The sequence below is a fragment of the Ruditapes philippinarum genome, unplaced genomic scaffold (genome assembly GCF_026571515.1).
Source record: "Ruditapes philippinarum isolate M1 unplaced genomic scaffold, ASM2657151v2 ctg21517_1_1_1_1, whole genome shotgun sequence".
In the NCBI taxonomy this organism is placed as follows: Eukaryota; Metazoa; Mollusca; class Bivalvia; order Venerida; family Veneridae; genus Ruditapes; species Ruditapes philippinarum.
This window is the reverse complement of record NW_026852600.1, coordinates 202-12,817: the sequence shown is the minus strand read 5'-3', so window position 1 is coordinate 12,817 and position 12,616 is coordinate 202. Positions and strand designations below refer to the sequence as shown.

Sequence of the window (12,616 nt, the reverse complement as noted above, 5' to 3'; positions counted from 1 at the left end):
TTTCATCTGAGAGTGGAATAAAGATTCTTCTACACCTTTTGACAAGCGTGTAAAGAGAATCATTTCAATTATTTAAAGATTCCCAATTTATTCTCCAGTTAAGGGTTGATAATAAACTTTTTTTTCATGACTGGATGGGTTGTGCTCCTTTTGAAATTTCACCACACAGAAACTATTAAATGACTGGAAGTCACCTTAACACTTTTATTGAGATAATTTTCTTGACATGACCGGGACTGGGATAAATTTTTTATAGGAATCAATGTTCCCATTTGATGAGACCGAATAAGGAGTGTGGAAAAACTTCAATCATTCTGGCTCACTCTCTTTTTTCAGGTATAATCTTTCTAATTGTTAAAAAATTACCAAAAAATGGAAACGCGTTGTGCAATGCTTTTTCACTATAATCAGAAAAAAAGTATATTTCCCAGTTATTATTTTGCACACTTTCTGGTTTTAAAGTGACCAAGTTGATCTAAAGTTAAATTTTTTAAAAAATTATGTTTTTAGGCTTTTGACCTCAACCGGTTCCATTTTAAATGTCAGCAGTTGGGACAACTTTGCTGGCTGGTATTACTATATACAAGAAAAAAATTTTAAGGGTAAAAAAAATTTAAATAAAAATCAAATATGGGTTTAAACACAAATTTTAACCCACAAGTGTGGCGGGTTTACCAAAAAAAATCTCCCATTTCCCTACATTTTAACCTTATTTTCAGCACTTGAGAGGGGGAACCCCTGGAATTTGCTGGTTACTGTACAACTAGATTTTTGTGAAAAAACCATTTGAGGCACACTTCATTGTAAATTTTTTCATTTGATGCAGATTTTGGGTGTTTTCTGTTTTTTTTTCCTTCTTTAAAATTTTTAAATTGTTTTTAAACTTTGTACGGGGAAGAGTTGGGTTTTGGGGGAGTGGGATGGTAATTTGGACTTTTTTAAAAAGCAATTTTGGGATATTTATTTATAAACCCAATCCCTGTAAAAAAAGAAATTATCATTTTAAAAATTTTGAAAGAAATTAACCCATTTGCAGTGATTAATAGACTAAATGGATGTTAAACTTATTGAAATAATAAAAAAAAAATGTTTTGAACTGATTTTAACTGAAGCAGCAGTAAATACTGGAGGATGAGTTTCAGTCAATTAAATTTATCAACTAGCTGTAATAAGTCAGCTGTTGTTAAAACATGGTTCTGATGAAGGATATTCCCAGAGAATTTCAGGGAAAAATATTTGGCTGTAAATACAAGGGAGAAATCACTGATAGCAAAACAAACATTTAATTTTATCATTTCTTAATTTTGATAAAATAAAGTACATTTTAAATGATTTTTTTTAAAGTTGGGAGAATCATCACTACAGTGGTGCAAGTGGTGACAGTCAGTGGGGTGAATCCATTTCTGAATATATTTTTTCATTTAAAATAATAAAGGCAAGAAAATTGCCAAGTATTAAGTAAGTAGACAACAGTCTTACATTTGTTAAAATCTCCAAAAGCCCCCTTTTCGCTTTTGTGGGGGGGATTTTAAAGGCATCCCCTTGGGGGTTTTACCACACCCCCTTTGTTAAAATAGCATTTTTTAAACCCGGGTTTACCCTTTTTAGGAATTTTCACCTGCCACGGGTTCTTGTTCTTTTTTGGCTGTTTTTAAACTTTTTTTTTCTGAGAAAAAAAACAAAATTATTAAGAAAAAAAGGGGGTCGCGAAAATTAGTAACTATGCTACATTTTAGTTTTTTGTGTACCAAAAAAGTATATCATTTTTTGTTAAAACATAGTAAGTTGAACCAACATTTGATTTGGTAAAAATTAGTTTTACAGGCGATAAAGTCTTTTGACTTTCGAAAAAAAAATCCAAAAGTCTGCAGATTGTAAATTGCAACGAGAAAATTTACAAAAATTTTACGCACAAATAAAAAGATGGTGGACAAAAGATGATTTACCTGTTTCTTTAATAATGCTTATATCTTGATTGATAATACAATACAAAAGTTTTACAAAAAAACGCTAATATTATACATTATTGCGTGGAAAATATTGTAAACAACAGGCTCGCATTTCTCTCCGCAGTTTGAAAATTCGGGTAATGATAAATGCAATCTGATTGGCTTTAAAAAGTAAGCACCACCCCAAAAGGGGGATTTCCCCAAATCAGGGGGCAGCTAAAATCTTACGTCACCCCAAACCGTACAAGATCCCGGAAAAATTTAAAAGAAGTTTACGAAAGGGGAAAGTAACTATTTATGATTGATAAAGTTTTTTCTTGGCAGAATTCGACCCGCAACAATGGGTACGATTTTTTCGTTAGTTTTAAAAATTTTTATTGTTTTTTAGACGTTTACGTTTAAAAAATGCCTCAAATTTTATTAAAAAATGACGTTTAGTTCCCCCCAAAAAAATTTTTGAACATAATTTTTTTTTCTATTTTAGGTGATAATTTTCTTTCCAAAAATTTGGGAATTAATTTAATTTGAAAAAAATTTTTTAAAAATTTTGAAAGTTAAGGGAATTCCAGTGGGAAATCACTTAACCCAAATTAAAGAGAAAAAATCCCAAAAAATTTTTGCCCTTTTTTTAAATTTTGGTGCCTCAAAATTTCACGCGGTACCCTTAAATTTTCCCTTGGGGGAAAGGGGTGTTTCCCTTTTTTTCCCGGAATACCGATAATTTCAAAATGAAAAAAAAAATTTTGACCGCGGTAGATTTTTTTAAACCCGGATTTTATAAAAAAACAAATTTTCATTAAATTTCCCCTTTTAATTTTTATGGTGCATATTTTTGCCACCCGATAACCTATAACTAAATGTTAATTATTTAGGGATTTGAGTCGATACTTCTTTAAACCCGTTACCCCTCTTGGGGTGGGTTCGATCCCCGGGGGATGCTTTTGGGGGTTTTAGCGGGGGAGGAAAGGTTTGCTATATGGTGTAACTCTCCGGAAACGGGTGGTTAGCACCTTTGGGGTTAAAATGATACAAACAAAAAAACAACTTTGGGTTAATTTTAAATATAGTTACCCTCTTAATTAAACTGGTTTAGGTATCAGGTTAACTAGGTACGTAACTAGGTTAACCTCTTAATTAACTAGTAAATTATCAGGTTTAACTAGTTTACGTAACTAGTTTTTAACCTCTTAAATTAACTAGTTAGGTATTAGGTTAACCTAGTTTACGTAAACTAGTTAACCTCTTAATTTAACAGGTTAAACTAGTTTACATAACTAGGAACCTCTTAATTAATAGTAAGTTATCAGGTTATTCTGGTGGGCAGAATATGGCCACCATAAATTTGTTACAAATTTTCACATAAAATCTTTAATTGGCAAATTTTGTTGGCGCACGGAAGATCAAAGTATCCGAAATTAGTACACTTAAAAGTCAATAAGCCATGGCCGGCATAATTTACATAAGCAGGGCCCAGATGTGAAGGTCACACGCGACTAGTTTTGTTTTAATGCAAAAATTGTGTGACACTACTTTCTATTTATTCCTTTTTAAATTTTTAAGTTTCTTTGACTAAAAAATATATTACATAAATAATAATATATAAATGGTACTCCATCTTTACAACAAAACATACACAACCCAATACGTATTGCAAATATTGCAATACGCTTCAGCAAAATGGCAATATATTTGCCCAATACGGTTTTTGCTGTTATTGTTACACCCCCTATTTCTGTAACTGGCTGGGTAATTTGAGGTATCTCAAAAGGGGATTTATTTTTTGGATGAATGCATGTCAATAACCTCGAGTTAACCTTTTTTAATCTTCTTGTGATTTAATTTGCAGCAATAAATTAATAAACTCAGAGTATTTTTAAACCTTTTTTCATTCTTCTTGTTGATAAGTTTGAGCAATTTTCTGGAGAAGATTTGACAATATCAATGAGCATTATTTTGAAAACCTCAGCTATTTTTAAATTGCGTTCATCTTTGAATATAATAAGTCTGGTGGTTTGTAGATTTGCCTGATAATTGTTTAAGGTTTTCCACATTTCTTTTGTATTGTGTTTATAAAATATTTTTTTTTATAGTTTCTGTGCCACAAGTAATTTTTCTCTGACTTTGAGATTAGACTTTTAAAGTGTTTCTCCAATATTTATATTCATCATTGTTATTTAATATCTTGCCAATTATAACTTTGGATGCATTGATCTATTGCATTAGCTTCTGTAGTTGTGTTTGTAATCACAAAGATGACATTTTGATAATGTGTTGAAGGTCTATATGAGTGGTTTTTCTCTTTTAATTGGGAAAATACCTTAGCCACTTGACTTTTGGAAAAATTGTTGGTAAAATTGCTAATTTTCAATTTTTGGAAGTAAAAAAGCTGGTGTAAGTACATATTTTTGTTTTTACTGTTGCAAGATGCAAGCCCTAATTATGGCCGTCTTGTATTTATAATTCTGTTTATTTAATGTTTCTATCAAACTTGAATGTCCGTTTTGGCCATGAGGCCGTCCTTAAAAAAATGTTTGTTTGCAGTAACCCGACCCAGAATTTTCAAGGTGGGTAGGTAGGTCGATTTATTATTATTTTTTTTTTTTTATTGAACTGTACTCCCAAATAAACATGAATTTCAAAAATGCTGGACAATATATGCTTTTGATAATCTGGGTAACAATTAATAAATTGATAACTGAATTCTAATTTTAATAAGAACTACATTTTATTTCTTCTATTAACCTTTAAAAGATCGAAAACCAAAGCAGAAGGCATAATTTTCTGATTAAAAAAAAAAAATTTTTTTTATCCAGACCATGAAAAAAAAAATTGAGTTGGGGCAAATTTTGTGAGTCGGTCGCGTTACTGCAAACAAACATTTTTTTAAGGATGGCCTGATGTTCAAATCAGTGTAACAGTAAGGTAAAGTGTGGTTAACCTCAGTTACCAAACCAAATTGATAAACTAATCTATTATCAGTGTTTCACTGATCATAGTTTTGTCAACAGTCTCCTTTCTTACTCTGGACTATTGAAATTGCTAGGTCAGAAATTCTTAGTTCTAAACACCATTTTTCCAAATAAAAATAACCTCCCAACTTTAAAACATTTTTTTTTTTATTTTAAGTGCTGTTTGCTATTTGTAAATTATTTTCGTTCATTTCATAATATTTTAGTTTTTAGTACATTTTAGAAATTATCATGAAAATAAGCATGCTTTAAACGGTATAAGTAACTTTTAAAATTTCTCAAAGTTCCCAAAATGTTGCAATTTCCCCCCAATTTAGAAGGGTCTTTTCTCCCCATTTAGATATATAGGGCTACAACTCTTAGATTCTATGTTTGATTTTATTATAGATCATAGCTGCACATACTAATGTTTTGTTCACATGTCCAACATCTAACAATCAAAGTAAAGCTCCATTATTCTCTTTTTAATTTGGAAAATATAATATCAAAAATTGATGAAGAAAATTATAAGGTAAATTAACTTTGTTTAAGTATGTTTTTTGGTTGGTCAAATTTTAAAGTAAATTGTAAAAAAAAAGTTCCTAGTAAATCAGTTGTATTTAATAAAGAATTATGATTGTTCACCTGTTGTTTTTTTTTCATGTCCCAAATTTGAGACAATTATTATCATTTAGATATATATGTCTACTTAAGTAATGTACATCTGTGTCACTTATGTATGTCATGAAAATACTAATGTCTAAAGGTTTAATATCTAATTAGTGTGATCACTTTATCAGGCACTCAGTTAATGGTAAGTTTTTATCTAATTAAAGTGTGTAAAATTTGACCTTGACATTGTATGTAGATAATTATATCTCAAATACGTACATTGAAACTTAGTACATTACCCTCCAGTATCCCAAGATAATTCAGTATGTGTAACAAATGGTATTGAACGATACAGAGTTTAAAAAAATCACGTTAACAAAAGACAATAAAGAATAAACATTCATTTAGGATATATTTGTGAGAATAGAAGAAGAAAGCAGTTATTGCATGATACCTTTTGATATTGTGCATTTTAAGATACTTTGACAACTAAAAACTGAGAAAGGAAGTGACAAAAAACTGTCTTGAACTTGGCACTGGTTCAAACGTAATCATGGGAAAATTTGGGATGTCTTTGTGACTTTCAAGAGGTACAATCAAGACAATAGGAAATTAGCTTAGCCTAATTACAAGTGGATGGGAGTTTTGGTTAGTGTTGATTTTTTTTTTTTAAATACATGATGGGTATACTTCGCCCACACAAAGCACTATCCAGATCTATGTATTTGTCAACAATAAGATGGGTATATATATGAAATTATTTGTTTTTTAATTGATTTTTATCATATTTATTATTGTTTTATCAAATTTATGGATTGACATTGGGAAAATAATTGTTTTCTTAGATATGTTGTTTTTCTTCAGTAAAAGTTTTTGGTTGTATTATAAGTTTTTAATATTTTATATACATGTACATAACATGGAAAAAGAAAGTATAATATGTTACATATAATATATTCCTTAAATTTTTATTACTGTCCTTACTCACAAGGCAAATATATTATAATTATGTACACTGACACTTCTGTTGGAAATTTTTTATCTGCTATATAGATATTTTTATGTGTCAAACTGTTCATTAAAGCAAGATTTTTCATAGAATACATAATGTGTACAGTGCGAAAAAACAAACCATATTTCACCATGTATAATATATAGTATGCTTTTATAGATGTCCAGTAAGTTCATTATTTTTTTCTTGATTTGTGATATTTTAGAGATGTTATGTTTTGAATGATTTTATTCAACAACATATTTTTGTTTTGTTTTTGCTTTTAATGTCGAGAGGTCTTGATGAAGTTGATCTACAATATATTTACTAACCTGCTATTGTGCCATAAACCTGTGACTAGTGTCTGAAAAAAATCCACAAATAATAATGGCTGTGTTTAGGTGAATAACTAACAATGTCTTTGGGGGAAAATAAAATTTAATTTATATTTTTATTAAAAAAATGAATAGCATAATGAACAGTAATTGATGTGTGAAGTTCTTATGGGACATCATTGAAAAACAAAAATCATAAAAATGTCAATTTTTCCTTTGAAATGTTGCCATTTCTCATTTACAAATTTTTGACCTGCATATTAGCATTAATTTATTTTAGGATGACATGTCTAGCACTGATGGTGTGGTGAATTCTGGGTACCAGTCAGAAAATTCAGAACGGGACAAGGATGATGATGGACATTTTATCATGACAAAGTGCTCGACCAATAACGTGCAGTCACATGGTGCGGTGAAGTTAGAGATGGAATCAAGCCAGGAACAAGAACTCCAACATGCCAGCAATTTGACATTGTCACATTCTGTGTCAGCGTCTAGTTTCTCAAACAAATCAACAGCGTCTACCTTGAAAGTTGAGGTATGTAATAGTATATCTTGTAACATTAATCACTCTAAATGATTATATAAAATTTAGACATAGTTATTGATTAAAAAAAGACTAGAGCTTATACCAACAAGCCTCTTACAGTTTTTGATATTCAAGAATTTATGTCATATAAGAAACTGTCCGGTAAAAGCCTCGATCTCTTGTTTGAAGGGCAGTATCTTCACTTTATTGTCCATGCTAAATTCTTTCAAATTGTGTTTAACCCTTACCATACTAACTGTACTTGCCCTTTTTCAATCACGACAAAAACATACATCTTTTTAGGGAGAATAACAAAATATTAGAAAATTTTAATTTGTTCCATCCCAAGCATCTCCACCCTTTAACTAAGGTTTAGATCCCTACTCTGCCCTTTTCCCTTTGAAAAACCCAATTTAGATTTAACCAAAATTTTAATCTTTTTTTTAAAAAATACGTTGTTAAATTTTTCTTTATTGATCTTATCTGGTCAAAAAAAGAGGGGGCCCGGATCTACATTCCCTTTTTAAAATTTACAGAATTTTCAAAAATTTTATTATTAGAAAAAGAAAGAAACCAAAACTGCCTTCATAAAGTTGGTAGTTTTCTCTGAAAATTTATATAAGGAAAAATGTTGCATTTTTAGCTCGACTATTAACGTTTAAGAAAGAAGTAGAGCTAGCTCGAGCGTCGGCGGTCCGCATTCTATGAAAAGGGGAGCTATCCTACTCGCCCCGGCGTCGGCGTCGGCGTCCAGCGTTAGCGTCGGCGTTTGGCGTCACACCTTGGTTAAGTTTTTCGTACCACCCCACTTTATTTCAGAAGTATTACAAGTATGGCTTTGAAACTTACCATACTTGTTCACCATCATAACCTCCATCTACAGACAAGAGTACATAACTCTGTCAAGGTTTTTGACAGAATTATGGCCCTTTTTTGACTTAGAAAGTGTATTGAGCTTGGTTAAGTTTTTTGTACCACCTCACTTTATTTCAAAACCATTGGAGGTATTGCTTTGAAACTGACCATACTTGTTTACCATCACGACCTTCATCAACAGACAAGAGGACATAACTCTGTCAAGGTTTTTGACAGAATTATGCCCCTTTTTGACTTAGAAAATACATTGAATATGGGTAAAATCCACTTATTGCCTTAACCCTTTGAGATATTGCTTTGAAACTTTTAATGCTATTTCACATCATTACCCCCATCTGTACGCAAGAGAAGGTAACTCTGTCAAGGATTTGTTTTAAAAATTAAGGCCTTTTATCGACTTAGAATCTTGGTTAAGTTTTTAGTACCAGTCCACTTTTTGACTGAACTGTTTGAGATATTAATTTGAAAGTTGGAATACTTGTTTACCATCATGGTCCCAAAACATGGGCAGGAGAAGGTAATTCTGTTAAGGATTTTATTTGAATTATGGCCCTTTTTGACTTAGAAACTCAGTTAAGATTTTCATTCTTGTCCACTTGTTGACTTAACCATTTGAGATATTACTTTGGAAGTTGGAGTTCTTATGTGCCATCATGAGACCTATCTGTAAGCAAGAGAAGATAACTCTGTGAAAATGTTTCTTGATTTGTACTTAGAAATTCCTAGTTAAAGTCTTGTGTGCCCTTAACTGTCAAAGTTTTGTTTTATAGGCAAGCACTAAAAAAGTCGAGCGCGCTGTCCTTCTGACAGCTCTTGTTGTAATAGTTCAAATATTTTTCAAAGTCCATTGACATATGGCTTTGAAACTTTGCAACACTTGTTCACCATCATGACCCCAACCTGTAGACAGGAGGAGGTAACTCTATCAAGCATTTTGACAGAATTATGCCCCTTTTTCGACTTAGAAATTACATTAAAGTTTTTGTAATAGTTCAAATATTTTTCAAAGTCCATTGACATATGGCTTTGAAACTTTGCACACTTGTTCAACATCATGACCCCAACCTGTAAACAGGAGGAGGTAACTCTATCAAGCATTTTGACAGAATTATGCCCCTTTTCGACTTAGAATTTACATTAAAGTTTTTGTAATAGTTCAAATATTTCAAAGTCCATTGACATATGGCTTTGAAACTTTGCACACTTGTTCAACATCATGACCCCAATCTGTAAACAGGAGGAGTTAACTCTATCAAGCATTTTGACAGAATTATGCCCCTTTTTTGACTTAGAATTTTTGTTAAAGTTTTTGTAATAGTTCAAATATTTTCAAAGTTCATTGACATATGACTTTGAAACTTTGCACACTTGTTCACCATCATGACCCCAACCTGTAAACAGGAGGAGGTAATTGTATCAAGCATTTTTTTTACTATCAAGCACTAAGAATAGTCGAGAGTTGCTGTCCTACTGACAGCTCTTGTTATTTTATTTCATTAATAAACAAATGTTACACTGAATAAGAACTGTGTTTAACAGCCACTGACCTAAAACTGTTATCTTTAACTAGTACAATGTACAGTATTACAAAGTGACTGAAACATCTAATGTTTCTATCCATTGTTTGAAGGTCATTGACCCTTTAGCCGAGCTTTATTGTATGTTATTGTGTGCATTACAAATATTTTGTAATGAATATTCACACATCAGATTTCCACATAAAATTAGTATCTCTTGAAGTTTATTAACATTTGATTTTTAGGTCATCAATCCTTATTTTTTTTTGGAGTGCTATACTTGGGGACTTGATTGATTTAGTTGAATTATTATACATATTGGATAATGCCTGTCTATAGCAGACATGGGTCCTGGATTTTTTTTAAGTTACTATCCTGACCTTGATATTACGTAATAATGTTAATATGCATAATAGCCAAATCACAAGATTATTCCTGCAGTATTTAATATTGATACTTATATTAAAATGACTTTAGATAGCTGATATAGATGGTGAAGAGAGTATTAATTTAACAACAACAACACTGAGGAAATGTAAGAGACAAGTGTTGCGACCTTACTGGAGGCTACTCATGTTTGTAAGTGTTGGTCTGTCTTCCTGATAGCCTGTAACTACACATAGTACATCTACATAATTATATTGCATGAAGAATTTCATCTGAATGAGATGTTGGACTTATTTGGTTGAGGTTTTACTGTAGTGATTGCTTTGTGTTGAATTAGCTGTGCCCTGCTATGTTCCTTCACCACAAGGGAATTAGTGAAGATTAGATGGAAATTTTTTAATGCTAGGCCTTGTATATGCCATCAGTAGAAAGACATGGCATCCTGCACTATGAGTATGCTTATTAGTCCCCTACCGGTTTACCGGAGGGGACTTTAGGTTTACCCTCTGTCCATCTGTCTGTCTGTCCGTCCACAAAACTGGATCCCGTGATAACGCAAAAAGTACTGAAAATATTTTTATGAAACTTGATATATGGATAGATGACAGTATGGAGACTATGCACGTTTTTTTCTTTTCTTACTATGTTGAAAATTCTGGTTGCTATGGCAACAAATAGACTGAAAATATGGCAAAATTTTCACATAAACTGGATACAGTGATAAGGCAAAAAATACTGATAATATTTTTATGAAACTTGAAGTATGGGTAGATGGCAGTCTAGAATTTATGCACATCTTTTTTTCTTCCTATGTTGAAAATTCTGGTTGCTATGGCAACAGACTGAATTTCAAGATTTCTGATTCTAGTTTTTATGTTTTTTCACTATAAGTTTTTTATTGCTTAAGGTATTTTCTCCAAAATTTAAATATAAGTTTCTAGTCATCAACCACATCATATGTGACAAGATTTACAACTCTAGCACAAAATTTATCAGAATTTCCTCCCTTGAACTTAGAATTTTCATGAAAAAAATATTGTTTTTAACTTTCTTTAATATTTCAAATTCAAAATAAACATTAATTATGAACACCTTCATTATTAATTGTTATTTGTCACACATCGTGTATGACGTCTTGCATCTTTTTTTTCAAGTGTAATCTCCTTTTTAAGACTTTTGCTTTTAAAATGTTATATTTTGATAACAGGAATGTTTAAAAAATAATTTTAGAGTGTCCTTCAGTCCATCTGTCTGTTTGTACATAAAAACTGTTTTCTGTGATCACTTTTAAAGAACTTTTTCAACAAATTTACTTAAAATAGAGACATAAGTGAATGGCCAATGGCCCTTCAGAATGTTGCCGGGGTTCTAACCATTAAGGGACTTATGGATTGCTTGCAATACTATGATTATTGCTTGTTTTTAGTGTTTTGATATCCAAAGACATAACATTAACAACAGACAGTTCTTTTTTTTTATAATATTAACAAGTCCATTTTTGTGTCGCCTCTACGGAGTAGTGGCGACATATAGGGATCACTTCTCCGTCGTCTGTCTGTCCGTCTGTCCGTCCGTCCGTCACAAAACTTGTCCGGACTACTCCTCATAAACTACTGGTGCAATTTCATCCAAACTTTACAGGAATGATCAGTACCAAGTCTAGTTGTGCATATTGTCAGGATTTTCCGGTTCAATGATTTTTGTCACAGTTATGGCCCTTTAATAATTTTTAATTTTAAAGTTTGTCCGGACTACTTCTCTTATACCACTAATGCAATTTCAATGAAACTTTACAGGATTGATCTGTAGCTCAAGTCCTTGCGCATATTGCACGGGTTTTCCGGTTGAATGATTTTTGGCTGAGTTATGGCCCTTTGATAAAAAGGTTTCTTTTTCTGTGTGTTGCCAGATACACAAAAGCTTGTCCGGACTACTCCTCATAAACTACTGGTGCAATTTCATCCAAACTTTACAGGAATGATCAGTACCAAGTCTTGTTGTGCATGTTGTCAGCATTTTCCGGTTCAATGATTTTTGTTTGAGTTATGGCCCTTTTATAATTTTTATTTTTAAAGTTTGTCCACACTACTTCTCTTATACCACTAATGCAATTTCAATGAAACTTATTTTCAGGATTGATCTGTAGCTCAAGTCCTTGCGCATATTGCACGGGTTTTCCGGTTGAATGATTTTTTGGCTGAGTTATGGCCCTTTGATAAAAAGGTTTCTTTTTCTGTGTGTTGCCAGATACACAAAAAAGCTTGTCCGGACTACTCCTCATAAACTACTGGTGCAATTTTATCCAAACTTTACAGGGATGATCAGTACAAAGTTGTTAGTCTAGTTGTGCACTGTCCGTCTGTCTGTCCGTCTGTCACAAAATTTGTCCCAACATGAAATTGGCGACACATGTGATTACTGATCGCTCTTGTATAAATTCACTATGCTGAGGATTGATTGAGATTTGAAGTG

The 12,616-nt window shown here is 31.9% G+C and overlaps 1 protein-coding gene across 1 annotated transcript; it reads left to right on the top strand.

Annotated features, from left to right (window-relative positions):
• Positions 1-5,718: 5,718 nt before the first annotated feature.
• On the top strand, positions 5,719-10,336 carry LOC132718756 (uncharacterized; the record flags this gene model as incomplete). The annotated part of the gene is made up of 3 exons (XM_060702486.1): positions 5,719-6,157; positions 7,116-7,373; positions 10,235-10,336. Coding segments are annotated over exons 1-3 (372 nt in total), but the record flags the coding sequence as incomplete, so codon positions are not given.
• Between the last annotated feature and the right edge of the window lie 2,280 nt (positions 10,337-12,616).